The 14,111-nt window shown below is 40.9% G+C and overlaps 3 protein-coding genes across 4 annotated transcripts in view; 1 reads left to right on the top strand and 2 right to left on the bottom strand.

Annotated features, from left to right (window-relative positions):
- Positions 1-92: 92 nt before the first annotated feature.
- Positions 93-1,964, bottom strand: leap2 (liver-expressed antimicrobial peptide 2). The gene is made up of 3 exons (XM_027014003.2): positions 1,776-1,964; positions 1,229-1,398; positions 93-1,137 (listed from the first exon to the last, which is right to left on the bottom strand). Exons 1-3 carry the CDS (start codon positions 1,857-1,859, stop codon positions 1,098-1,100), a joined length of 294 nt encoding a protein of 97 aa, XP_026869804.1. The 5' UTR covers positions 1,860-1,964; the 3' UTR covers positions 93-1,097.
- Positions 1,965-6,657: 4,693 nt separating this feature from the next.
- On the bottom strand, positions 6,658-8,148 carry bmp15 (bone morphogenetic protein 15). The gene is given in 3 exon segments (XM_027014018.2): positions 6,658-6,873; positions 6,875-7,485; positions 7,794-8,148. Coding segments are annotated over 3 exon segments (1,182 nt in total).
- An 881-nt stretch (positions 8,149-9,029) lies between these two features.
- The window catches only part of shroom4 (shroom family member 4), a 33,261-nt gene continuing 28,179 nt past the window's right edge, over positions 9,030-14,111 (top strand). Inside the window, exon 1 of one of the 2 annotated variants that reach the window (XM_027013967.2) lies at positions 9,030-9,232. In XM_027013967.2, coding sequence (XP_026869768.2) covers positions 9,110-9,232 — 123 coding nt within the window. In that variant the 5' untranslated portion in view covers positions 9,030-9,109. Of the gene's footprint in view, positions 9,233-13,117; positions 13,222-14,111 lie in introns of those variants that run through there. The other variant, XM_027013968.2, reaches the window with a different exon arrangement.

Raw genomic sequence — 14,111 nt, 5'->3', positions numbered from 1 at the left:
CATGACATCATATATATAGTCTATATAGATCACACATGCAGTTTCATATTAAGTACTTTATTTACTTAATAATTCAAACATCGCATGCAATAAGTAAAACATCAAAATATATTAGAAAAAGAGAACATACAGTACACTCATACATTCAGTATTGATATATCTAAGAACAAACAGAAAATGTGAAGTATACAAAATGAGCAAACAAATAAAACAAATAAAATAAATAAAATATCTGGCACATGGAACATTATTAAATTCTAATACGTGAGACAAGATGCATGACAACCCAGTATCAGGAGATAGATTAAAAAGCAGTGAATGGATCTTAACATTATTAATAATCATCATCATCATCATCAGCAAATCAGAATAGAGAGGAGCGATACGAGTGACAGCCCAGTGATATATTTACTCAGTCGAAAGAGGCCATGTTTGCACCTCTGTTCATACTTTCTCTCATTCTCTGTTTCTCTGTAGTTCAGTGACACAGGATAAAACTCTACACAATCCTTTCTGACAACATGCTGCCTGTTCTACTTGCACATAACATAATCTAATGCAAAGAGATGATTTTCTAGAAATAGCATAGTCATAGGCTTAATGTGTGCCCAAAAAAATAGTATTATATGCATACCTCCAGCTCTAGCACCACCTGAAATCTAATGTATGTTTAGTTTATGATCAAATATGCCATCCTTGGTCACAAAACTTAAGAAATGGTTAGAAGACATAAGAATATATAAAAACACAATAATGTAAATGTACTGCACATTACACATGAAGGATATGAGTCTGTGTTGATAAATGGCAGAGAGAGCTTATATTGTGTATTATGATCTCATATAATTGTGATCAGAGGCAGTAACCTGCTTCTAAAAAATGATTCAGATCTCTGTGTAGTGCTCATCAGCTGACCCAAACACAGTCCACAATATGCATTTCTTTGCCTGTCTTCTAACATACTGCATTGCACATTACATTCTCTCAGTACTGACTGCATCAAACCCTTTTAATCTGATTCCATTAGGTAAAGGCAGGTTTCTGTGCAGTGACATCCACTGCCACGTGCGCTGGAAGAGAAGAACCCATCTCCACTCTTAGGATTGTATAGGTTGGATAAAGGAACAGTGGCCTTTCCTGTGAGGAAAATAATGAACATTTTCACACAGAGTGTGGCACAGCAGTAACGCAGGTGGTAAAACATCGAGTGTATGTCATGTGAGCATACGTGCATATTCCTGTGGAGCATTCATAGTTGTTCAGGCAGTAGGCTCCTTGGGGTTTAGTACCCATGATTCTCCAAAGGGGCGTCATACGAGCTGTTCTCCTGAGTGGCCTTTCAACTCCCTGAACCGAGCCTGAGCTGGCATCGAGCTCTGGGTCAGAACTGGAAGCCACCTGAAGCACACATACATGCATGTGCTAAAGTATAGCAACACGTGCACACATGTGCTAAAGTATAGCAACCGGTATGCCACTTCAAACACATACATGCACTAAAGCACGGTAACAGCTATGACTGAAAATAACCTTCATTTGATATATCAAATAAAGGTTCAGCTTTATTTCAGGTGTCACAGCTCTGCACAAAGATCAAACATGCAGAAATGGTATTAAAATAATTTTTAAAAATTAAGAAATTAGACAAGTTAGTAAAAGTATGCATTTGTTTATTTTAAACTCGGAAGGACAGCATATGAGTAAGCACGTTATCGTTTACAGCAACCAGAATGTGCTCAGAGTGGTTTAAGTGGCAAAAAGGGAAAAACATTCACCTGTTGAATGAGCATCATGAGCAAGAGCCATGCAGCCGCAGCACCTTTTCCAAAGACGTGACCGTGCTCCTGCATTCTGGGCATGTGGTTTTTTTGCTACACCTTTTACAGAACCGCCTTTGTGAACCCTGGCGACAGCGAGCGCACAGGCACTATCTACAGATACAGCACTATCTATGGTGTGCTCTCCTGCCAGCACCACGGCGCCCAGTCTTCTCGTGTCTCCTCTGCCTTCCTTGCTCTCTGCCTTTTTGTATCCACTTGTGACGTCGCATGTTTGCTTAATATTTGCGACACGGTTCAGCGGTACTCTGGGGCTTTTTGTGAGAATGCAGTCAGGGTTATAGGAAGTGAGAGCTAGAACTACTGGAGGCCAAAGGTCGTACTATGGAGAAGAGGGTGATATGTGCAGGTAAAACCTGTTCACCTCATTGCTCGCATCGTCAGACTTTGAAATGGACTTTCACGAGTCTAAACCTCATGATTGTAATGACCAAGACTGTAATGCTTGGACATAAGGCCGGTTCTAAAGATTTTCTTTATCTTGTTTTAACTCAAAGCTGTATGCTGTATCTATATTAGTGAAGTCGATGCACATTTTACTGCATTTTCAAGTTATGTGTTTGTGAGACCGATTAGCTGTGACCTCATTTTAAAGATATCTTTATGAATAATTCTGTTTATTTGATTAGTTTTGGACATTCAACGCCTATGATCCTATCATTTTCCCCTGACATTCAACTAAAACACATCGAGGACAATGATTAAAATATGTCTAAGCTAAGAAAGTACTTTACACAAAAGGTACGACAACGTAAAATAGCAGTTTAGACACCCACAGTAAAAGCTGATTGGATAAACAGCTGATTGATAGGTTACATAGCAGAGCAGTGAAAGATTGAAAAGAACACCAAGCTGCTGGACAGCACAGCACTGCTGGAAGAATGCACTTGACCTTTTAGTCTGTTTCATCTTAAGGGCCCAAATCTCACACCGAGTTCCATCACGCAACCATGCTGAGATCCTAATAGTTACATTTGATCCAGTATAATCCACATATACATTTCTAAAAGTCTAACTGTTGTGTTGCATTCTCAATTAATACATGAGAAGGAATACAACTGTTATTCTTCTGTACTAATGACTATTATATATTGGTTGCTAACATCCTCCCAATCCCAGACTCATTTTAAAGTAATTTTAAATTTAGCATAGATTAAATGTATTTTACTTGATTCAAAAATATTGACAATATGCTGCAAGGTCTTCCTGAGTTTATTGCCAGACTTTTGGGAATGTGGTACATTAAATGTAAAGATCATTAGTACTGAGTCAGCAGGCCGAGTGACAGGTAGCCTGCAGTCACAGAGGAACGATCTGGCAGAGGAGCAGACCAACGGGAAGGAGAGGAGAATGGGGGAAAGGTTCAAAGTGACTCAATGTTTTCTGGATGTGATGTTCCATGTTTTGAATATTATACCAGAAGTTTTCTTTTTTAAATCATTCGTATCATTTCATCAGATGGTGTCCTTGGTTGAAATATATCTGGCATTCTTTAAGAAGTATGTGTTGTTCCAGTGGCCAAGGTCATGCTTATCTCATTTTGATTGAGAGCTAATGTGTGAAACCAAATCTGGCATACAGACAACAGTGACTCATCAGTAATGAATGCCTTTAAATGCAAGCGAAACCCATGTCAATTCACTATAGAAAAAATATTTGGTGCTTGACAGGACCATCACAGGGATAAAAACACATAGTGCACATAGTGGCTTTACATAGGCAGCATTTGCAAAGAAACTGAGATGGGCATCACTGTGGAAGGTGGACATATTCAGAATGTTCAGTAATTTTATTTACATACTGACACACAGAATACCAGACCCAGCTGCCTCTTGGTGGTTGTGTCTGGAAATTCTACCATTAACTCCAAAGCCTGACCATCTTAACTCACTAACGTGCATTTTGGCCAGAAAGTCTTTATGCCTCATTATGTTCCACTAAGTCAAAGAGATTAAAAAAAAAAAAAAAAAAAAGTCAGGGTATATCTGAAGGACTACAACACAGGAATTGTGTCTACAGAAACCAAATGAATAGGACTTCATCTGAACATGATGACTGGCCATAAGCATTTGATTGCAGCTCAACAATCAGCATTTGGAGGTAATAAATGAGGACAGAGAGCAACTCATCTACATTTCAGAGTCAACAAAATCAGCAAACTTCTCTGTGGTACTTTTCCCAGAACCAGAGAAACTGAAACAAATAAACAAACAAATACTGAGCAAGAGTATAAGATAGCAGATATCAATTTTCTGGTTTGGAAGAACTGAGAGTGTCAAGTCAAAGTCTGTTCAGGATAATATGTTAACTTTGGGGGATATGAAATTGTTGTTTTTTAAATTATCCATTTACTGATTTTGATTTTACTGGTTTTTGGTCCACTACAGCCATTTTTCAGGAACAGCAAGAATAAATTTAAAGATAGTTATTACCATTTGGAGTCTGAAGAAAACAGCTCCTTTCTCCAGCACTGGTAGCAGAGATACTCAGCGAATTTCCCTTCTGTCCTTCAGTGGAGGTTTGCACACTTGCACCATTTGAGGAGTGCAGTGGGGATTCAGTAAGGTCTTCACCTTGGGCCACAGGGTCATGGACCTCTGGTACTGTCTGGCGTGTTTGTGAGTCTTGGCAAAGACTCATCAGATTGCAGACAAAGTACACCATCCCAACAGGGGCGCAATCTGGTACAGCTGCCAAACGAGGAAAGGGCCATGCTGCATCGACATGGGCCACACAAAACAGCAGTTTAAGTACTGGCAGCAGCATGACAAGAGCATATGAAGATATGACAGCAGAAAGTTAACTGCAATTCTGGTGAAATTCATTTAAGCAAATTTATTCTTGATCAATACCAGGTTTGATAAACAGCCAAAAACGGAACTGTAACAATCAATTTCATATGCATACTGATAGAAACATCTGATACTGTTTGAATCCTCAAGATAAAATTTGGCAAATGTCAGTGCAGTGCCCCATGACAATAGCTTACCCAAGACTAATACTATCTTCAAGCATTTAGCATGATGTTTGCCCTTGGTTTACTCATGTTGAGCCAGCATACAGGTGTGTGTTAGTTATAAGTAGGGTCCAGATTTAATACAATTAATGCCATTCAAAGTATGTGCAAAGAACTGCCCCACTTACAAACAAGAAATTAGACCTGGGCATTCATTTTACATTAATGATGGACTTCAAAATAAGGTATCGAAACAATCAATTTAAACAACACCATGACTTTAAGGCTTTCCTAAGGGCACATTGCAGTATGTTTTACAGGAAGAGGAAATGCAGTCATTAGTGCATGATATGTTTGAATCTTCAAGCAATAACAGCACGAGAGTGCACTACTAGAGGTTGCTATGGGGTCGATTTTGTGGATTCTGATTCCAAACTAGCCAGGTAGAAACAGAAGCTGATGTACTTGATTGACAAGTCAATTAAATATTTTATGAATTTAATTTAAAAAACAGCACATCATGGTCAACCTTTGGGATGTGCTTATTTTGACTATATAACTAACATAATACATAAATATGCTTGAGCACTGTAAAAGCCACTGACTTGTTCTACATCCATTGATATGAAACTTACAGTATTTATCAACAAAACTTGGATATTTTCCTTACATAAAATGGCTACATTTTCACATTAGAAGCCCTGCTTAGAAAGAGAAAGGCTGTTTTAATCAACCCCCTTCTATACCCTTACTTGACTGATTGAAACTGTCAGGTGATTAACTACAACAGGAATAGGGTGCCACCTATTGTCAAAGCAAATACCCAAGACAAAGAGTTCAATGACTGACAATGTAAGATGGCTAAAACATAAAATAATCTTATTTTTAAAGAGGTTGACTAACTCAAGATAAAGTACTAAAATTCATTGCTGACAAACAACTTAATGTATTGTACACGCACCAAAATCAGGCTTTTCCTTCTTGCATTAGTTCAGAAAGAACTCATCTTTTGCTTGCGCTTACATACATGAATGACAGGGTTTAAGCCAGCTTTAAAGACCCAGAAGAACAGCTCGTCAAACCATCCTACCTTAAACTAAATAAAACAACGTACACTTTTTTTTTTTTTTACAAAATATGCTCTTTATTCATCCATCAAGATTTCATTTATAAAACAATCATTGTAATTATAAATCGCCAAGCTCGTCATATCCTCTCCAAGAAGCCAATCTATGAAAGCCTCTGCCACAAAGTTTACAGATGTCTCCTTTCATACAGAATGAAAAACGCTCAGAGGTGACCTTGCATGCCTTTCGAGGATACACCTCCAACCAGAGGAAATGTGCAAAAATGTGTGGCTTCCAAAAGAGGTCGCAATAGCAGCATCAATAGCAGCAGTGTCATTCTGTCCAACCAACAAGACCCACAGCATGATTTACAAAGGCATCAAAAACCTTTTGGTCTTCTCACAGATTTTTTTTTTTCCAAACCTTTTTTTTTCCTTTTCGTGAGAGGACTTCAAGGGTTAAGTAAAGTGCAAACCCTTAATATCAAAGTCTAGATATATACAAAACTCTACTTCTCCCCCTCCATCATTACAACAGGAAAGACAGGACATAAATAAGATACACAGACACACACTTAACAGAAAAAACAAGGATGAATTTAAATAAAAGGAAAATGTCGTCATGGTTTTCACGGCCTTAACCCATCTCCCTTTCAGCTTCAAACCTCCACCAGCCAAGACAACACCTTTACATAGTACAGGATAGCTGAATGAAAAATGGCAACAGAAGCTCAATGGTGGTAGCAGCACTGTGAGGTCCACTTTATTCAGTCCTCGGACTTCCACCCCAAGCCCAGTCATCTACAGGTGCAGGACTCTGCTATCATGTCTTCATATTCTTTATAGACGATACTGCCATTTTTCTCCATCATCAGCACACTGATTGGTTTGTATTTGTATGGTACGCAGGAAGGGAGTGGTACGTCGGCCACGCCAAGCTCACTGATGAAGGTCTGAACAATGGCGTGGTTGGGCGAGTTGTAGCCGTAATGCAGTATGCGGGGACAGTCGCCCCATGCAGTAGCGAGGGTTGTACATGTGTGGCGCAATGATCCAGTGGTCCCAGCCCAGGTCGCGGAAGGTGACACGGTAGGAGTGCAGCTTGCACTGGTTCTTGGCCACGCTGTTTTTGTCCCGCTTGTAGTTGGGGATGTCGGAAACGATGCTGCCGGGCTCTCTGGACCGGCGGAACCTCGTGCCGGAGTGGGAAGGGGCTTTGGCATGTTTCGCCCATTCCACAGGTTGTCCCTCTTCTTCCAGGAAGAGAAGCAAAGCAGGGGCTCTCAAGTGGTTTTGCGGTGGGAACCGTTTCATCTGTGCCCTGTGCCTTACGCTGGATTGAAATTGGCCAGGTTTCAAGCATTTGTACTGAATGAAGAGGATGAACTGGCTGCCCTTAAACTGAGACACATAGGATGTGACATCAGATTCAGTCCACAGGCTTTGAGGACCCAGTGTAACGACATCTGTGTGACTGGCATGCTGTGAGGATGAGACTCTAGCCTCACACATAACAGGAGGATACAGTGCCACAGGTGACCTCATGTGAACAAAAGATGCCCTCATCACTTTGTCCAGTGGAAGGTTTTCCAGTTCATACTCTACGGTGTAGGTATACAGCAGGTCTGGCCAGGTCAGAGGTTGACAAAGGGAAGAGAAGAAAAGTGTCATTCTCTGTTTGAGCAGACACAAAAATGCAGTCATTTTTAATGAATAACTAACAGAAAGCTATCAACAGAAATTTAAGACACAAATCTAGCTAAACTATCACGGTTTATAAAACCCAGTGTTCGTAGACATGCATATTGTGGTTTATAAGCCCCAGTCTTTGGAGAGATGCAACAATTTTGTTAGCTCATTATAAACATATAAAGTTGACATAGTGTTCACATACACCTCAAAATTTAAAAGGGAAACAGAAATAAAGTTTTACCATATAGTGATGCATGGAACTGCTTTCTGGTGGCAGACGCACGGATCAGTCTGACGGTGTTGGAGCCAAACAATTTGTGTTGCTTCGGCCTACCATCTAAATCTGCCGCTTTTCTGTACAGACTCCACATGAACAGCAGACTTTGGTCCTCGGCTTGTTTTTCTGGGAGCGTATTACTGTTTGAATTCCTCTGTTTTGTGTGGCGACTTCGGCGATTCTGCTCTGTTGGCAAAACACCGAGATGTGAAGGGGAAATAGACATTTTGTGGGCCGCACGCGTGAAAGCTGACAACAGCAAAAAGAAACACGACAGTACACCAAGTCTGAAAAAGTCGTTACTTCTGGTAGCCTTCATGTTCAGCTTTTGGCACGACTAAATGCAACCAGGAAGGCCACCATCGTCCAAGAGCGTTAACGTGCGGAATTTGTGCCAAACATCACCTGACATCTGCGTGCTTCACCGACAATCATTTTCACAATGATCTTCAATTAAGCTATTCAACGAGATCTGTGCGTCTTACGTCAGCACTCAGCTGCCCTTTTACGGAGTGATGGGGTCGGTTTCAAACCATGACCGGAGGGGGGTTTAGGATTACAACTGTGGTTGTAGTGAGGCAGATAAGATGTCGGATACAACACTTTTGCCATAAGCATAATAGGATTTTATAGACATAGGACCATGAGGTGCATTTAGGTTGAGATCTGTGTAGTTTATAATGTCCAAATCACATTTTTTTACAGTTGAAAAAATAAAGAAGTTAAATATATAATGACGGAATTGTTATGTATGTTTTGTAAAAAAAGGCAAGAGAACGTATATGTGAAGAGAATCAAGTCAAGGTCAGTTTACCACCAGACACTAGCAGTCTGTTTTTGCAGAAATCTCGCTGAACAAATGTCGTTTATATGCTGATGCGAGATCAGCTTTGACTAATTTCTAAGACAAAGATTACTAGAATTGTTTCAGCATCCACGTGAGCGGGCACTTCATAGCTGGACAATAGACAATGCAACAGTTCACGCTGGATAAGCCCCCGCCTCTTAGCCATATTACATTGGGCAGTTACAGTGAAACTCTATCCTAACCGGCCGTTCCAGCTGTCAGTCAAATCTACTTTTTTTTCTTGCCAACAGCACTTCCTGCGTTTGAAACCGTTGAATTCCCGTCCAGATCAGCCCACAACGCCCCCCCCCCCCCCCCCCCCCCCCCCCCCCCCCTCTCCTCATCATGCCGCGGCTGCCCGGTTGCTGTTGCTGATGGGGAGACGGAATTGCATGGCCTAAGAATTAAGTGGAAAGTCACCACGGAGCACAGAATGGAAACCGTGGAACAGCTCGTGTCCTTTAATCACGTCCACGTCCATCTTAACGGAGGCGCTCCGTGGGGATTCACTTTGAAAGGAGGACTGGAACACGGCGAGCCACTCATCATAACAAAAGTAGGTTAAGGCAGTGGTCTGAAAAAAAAAGTTAATGCATTAACTTGTTGACGCTTTCTGGGAATGTTTCTTTCAGCAGAAAGTTGTACTAAATGTTTTTCAAAAAGATGCACCAGGTTACCCACGTCAAAGTTGTTTGAGGCAATGCATATCTTAAATCTAACGGTATCGATGTTTGGTGTGCATCTTGTCATTCAGTACCTATGGCTAAGCTTCGTATCTGGCAAAGTATTTTCAGTCTGTTATAACTATCCAATTTAACGCTTCTTGACCGCTTGGCTCTTACAGTTTTTTTTGTTTGTTTGTTTGTTTGTTTGTTTGTTTTTTTCCCCAGTACTCTGAATTTAGTTAAAATTGATCAATCACTAGAATAGTTCTGGTCCTTTGCACGCCCATTCACACTTTTTTTCTTTGAAATATCTTCTAGATTCCCGAGTACCTCTTCCTTCCACGAGTCTTTTCTTTTCAGCGTACATTCATTCAAAATGCCTCGTTTCGGGGCTTTATTTGTTTGGGCTTCATGTGCTGGATGTGAGTCGACTAGAAGGTTAACTTTTCCAGATCACACTGAAAGCATGGCGGTGTCTGCTGTCATTTACTGTTTAATAATCACAGTCAAACCATAATTGGCATAGTAATTAAAATGTATTGATCTTTGTTTGGCGTGTCGGTCAAGAAATACATTTCCAACGGTAATATTTCTGGTTAACTCCTCATGCTTCTACAATGATTCCTCCATTCATTTAGAGAGTGGTACAAACGATCATATACCAAAATAACATTTTGCAAATAAAACCTAACCATAATCCTAGTTTTTTTTTCGCGTTTGTGCTCATGTCTTTATTGACGCCCGTTTAGCGTTTACAAGTATGCAGTTCTTAAATTACGTCTTTCTCTGATGTTCGACATAGCTGTTTAAACACCGTTCTGTTGCTTACTACACCACGAGGAACATTAACAAGCGCCACTGCATCTGCAAACAATTCCTTCCGTTTGTTGTTTTCGCTTAACATTTTAATATTCGCTTAACATTAACATGAGCAAAAGAAAATAGTTCAGTTTGTTGGTGCTTTGAGTCTCAGAGTGAGTTAAAATAAGAGGCTGTGTCTTCTCATCAGTACAGACAGAAGAACTTCGTCATCCATAAAAGTTCATCCAAAAGTGACTGTTGCATGTAAGATTTCCAGAATCTGTAAGCAAAGAATTTCTACTTGAGACACATTCGAATCATCATTTATGTACAAAACATCAATACACATTACAAAGTATGGGATGAATAGCATTTATGTGCCCCTGGTTAACACTCTGGGGCAATAGGGTGCAATTTTAGATCACATGGTCAATTCTTTGTAATTTAATCATGAATTTATGATGCGGTCTCATGCCTTTGCTGCCTTCTGTTTTTAATATGATGTGTTTTGCAAACAGTAATGTGCATTATTCTCTAATCTCTATAATCATCCTGTTTATCTATGCCTTATAGGTCTGCTCCCTCTGCCACATTCATTAATGTGACCTGTGGGTCTAGGTGCAGGGGGCTGCTGTTAAATTGTGTTTGGTTTCCCTTCTGATGGCCCATTCCTGTTTCTTTCCAACAAAAGTGTTGTTGTTTTTCTTGAGGAAAGATGTTTTGGGGATCGAGAGCCTCAGAGACCACATTCCCAGACTCACCCCCCTGAACCAGCAAGGGTTGTTTGGGGTGCTTGTTTTTTTTTTGGGGGGGGGGGGGTTGGGAAAGTGAGTGTGTGCATAATGGAGACAAAAATGTGAAGGAAATTTGTCTAAGTTGCTCGTATGTTTGTGGGCAGATTCGAGTGCGTAATGAACAACGAATAATGAATTTTCTTTTTTTTTTTTCTGTCATCCAGTCCTCTGGTTGCGTGGCCATTAAGACTTCTGTTAGACTGTGTATTACTTCTCCTACAGAAATCTTCATATTTCGATAATGTTTTTGAGCCTGTGTCAAAGGTTTGTTGACGAGCCTAAATGAATTCAAGATGATCATCAACTTAGCACTGTAAGATAAGACGCCTGTGTAAGTGTGCCCAGGGAATGAAAACCATTTTCAGGGTGCATTGGTGTGGCACACCACCCTGCTCCCAAATGGTATCATGTGATTCACAAGTGCTACCACACCCACAGTGCCATTGACCCCAGGGCCATCATTAAGACCTGATCTGCCACTGGAGTTAGAGTTCCATCAAATATTCACTATTGTCTGAGCTTCCACATCACTGCTTAAGGTGAACGTGCAGTAACTAATGACTGTTAAGGATTTTGATTAGTTTCGTCCCACTGCATAACCCACTGTTCCCATTTCCATTCAATTAAAACAATGTCTGTCTTTGTTTGTTTAAAAAAAAAAAATCTGTGGATTTTATGTAACTAAATGAGAGGTAGTGGGAAAGCATGGCTAATGTATTTTTGTGGTAGGCTTGTTAATTCTCAGTGAGCTTTAACCTGCCGCCTTGCGGGATGGATCATAGCCAATCTGATAACCCCATATTCCCCACCCAGACTTGCTAACTGGCTAACCTGAAACACATGCTTTGCCTGACACAGTGGTTCTTAAGCCAGTGTGCTCTGTGTGTGCAGACGTGCATGGGCACATTGTGCATCCGAGTATTCATACAAGTAGCTTTTGGCAAGCTTCATGTGCACCGTTCTGTCCATTGTGCTGCATTTTAATATATACCATTTTACTTTCCTTAACCCAGGGGGCACATTGCCTAAACACAACAGTTTGCACATGGTCTTTCCATTTAATTTGAAGGCAAGGCACGACTTGCATGATTTGTCGGGCCTGTGCACCACCCAACCCTCCAGAAAGTTTCTTTGTCATTCTCTCCTATCAGCCATCTCTGGACCTAGACACACTTGGAGACACTGCTGGCCCTTTATGCAAAACAACAGGGTTAAAGGGTGAGTGCTTCAGGGCTCCCTGCCGGCTCACTGCCGATGTCCAGCTCCAACTGTGACTCAGCCTGAGCTCCTAAGCAGTAACAGAGGCTCCCAAGCCACACGAACACAGCCGCAGTGATTGAAACCGGGGGAACTCAGGCCTCCTGCTAACGACACCTGAAGGGCCGTGACTGGCTTCGTGTGAAATGGAAGTTGAACGTGGTCAAATGGAACGTTTACCTTAGTAACGGCTCGCATCGTAAAAACCCAATGTAATGTGTTGCCAGGCAGCATGGACTTGTTGAAAGCACCACTATGGGAGCAGCTGTAAGATTGGCTGAGATGGGGAAAAAACTAGTTCTTCAGAACCGACTGTGGACTGATGAAATGCAGACCCAAGGGCAAACTGCAGAGCAACAGGTCTTTGCTTAAGGAAAGGAAACTAGCATTGTTATTGCCATGCTCATGTTATACCATTTAAAATTTTTTAAAAAAACCTGCTCAAAACCCCCGGCAAGCCCTTTGCTTTGAAAATTACAATGGCTCTGCATGGTAAATTTAAGCTGATCATGTTAAAATCTGATTTCTGAAAACGTCATTGTTTTGCTTGGTTCTTTTTTTTTTTTTTTCCTTTTTTTTTCTCTGTCTTACCACTCTGCTGGTCCCCTCTCTTGGGTTTCCCAGGGTTTGGGATTATATAGAGCACAGGGCACTCGAGTCATACTTTTCTCCTTACTTTCTAATTGGCCAATGGAACTTGTTCCCAAGCACCATAGTTTAGAGGTGAAGCAAAAGTCTTGGGACCTTTTAGGTGGAAATGTTGCTCCAAGATCCTTTTCAGTTAGAGTTTGCGCAAAGCTAGCCTATCCGGTCATTGTAGTTTCTCTCTGTTGCATAATATGTTTTATCAGTGCTACGTGAATAACAGAATTGCTTCCACTTTTTGTCATCCAGTAACCACTGACTTCTGTTTCTGGAATGTTTGCCTATGGTTGAGTCTGTAGCACTGCTTCATGGGACAAATCAGTAGGAGGTCGTGGGTAATTTTTGTTCAGGTGTTGGATTGAAGAGGAACTGGGTGAAACATGGTGGGTTTTTCTTTTAATGTCAGGTTGCTTTTTATAAAGTCTATAGTTGGTTTTGGGTGTGAGAAGAATCTGATAGCTGGCAGGAATGTGAGTTTGGCTCCTGGAGCCTTTGCTTTGGGTGGAGGTGCTTTGATGGAGGGAGAGATATTACAGCGTTATTGCTCCAGCAGCCCCCTCATGCACACACATTTAAAACTTCTGTTTCTGCGTGTCCTATTGGGTATAACTCTGCTAAGTACTTAGCATGAAACTGTTGCATATAATGTGGGGCAGTAAACATTACAGAATGTGTAAATGGTTGTTGATGATAGGATTGAGACTAAAGTCAGAAGTTATAAAATGCTTGAAATGAAATGAATGGGCCATTTATGACTGTTTTAGAAATGGCCTTTCTAATTGTTTGTCTTTGCATGGTTTATACATGGTTTAGAAATATTATTGGTGCAGGTATTTATTACTTTTGTAGTTACTCTCAGCCTAGTGTAGTGCCATATGTAAGTCTAGATGTGAATGTGATGTATCAAAAATGTCTTCATAGATTCTTCATAGTAAATCTTGATGCTTCAAAGGTTTTACCAAAATGAATTGAACAATCTCCTCCCAGGGAGCCCAGAACAGAGTGGAAAGTGTGAGAGAGTAGAAGCTGGGCACTTTGTTTGAACAAGGTTAGCAAAGGCTACAAGGTCATTCTTCACACATTTATATCCTCCAGTGATACACCATGGCTCTATTCACAGACAGCAGGAAACTGGGCAGTGGCAGGTCTTGTATTGAGCTGTCAGGGCGTCATCTCCTTCCTCTACGCAGTCATGTCTGCTATGGCAGTGATGAATCAATCTGACTTGGCTTTTGCTCAGGAGGTCGCCAGCTCTCTGACACTGACTATTGTC

The sequence above is a fragment of the Electrophorus electricus genome, chromosome 19 (assembly GCF_013358815.1).
Source record: "Electrophorus electricus isolate fEleEle1 chromosome 19, fEleEle1.pri, whole genome shotgun sequence".
Taxonomy (NCBI): domain Eukaryota; kingdom Metazoa; phylum Chordata; class Actinopteri; order Gymnotiformes; family Gymnotidae; genus Electrophorus; species Electrophorus electricus.
Note: the sequence above shows the minus strand (reverse complement) of the source record. Positions and strands in the feature narration are given on the sequence as shown.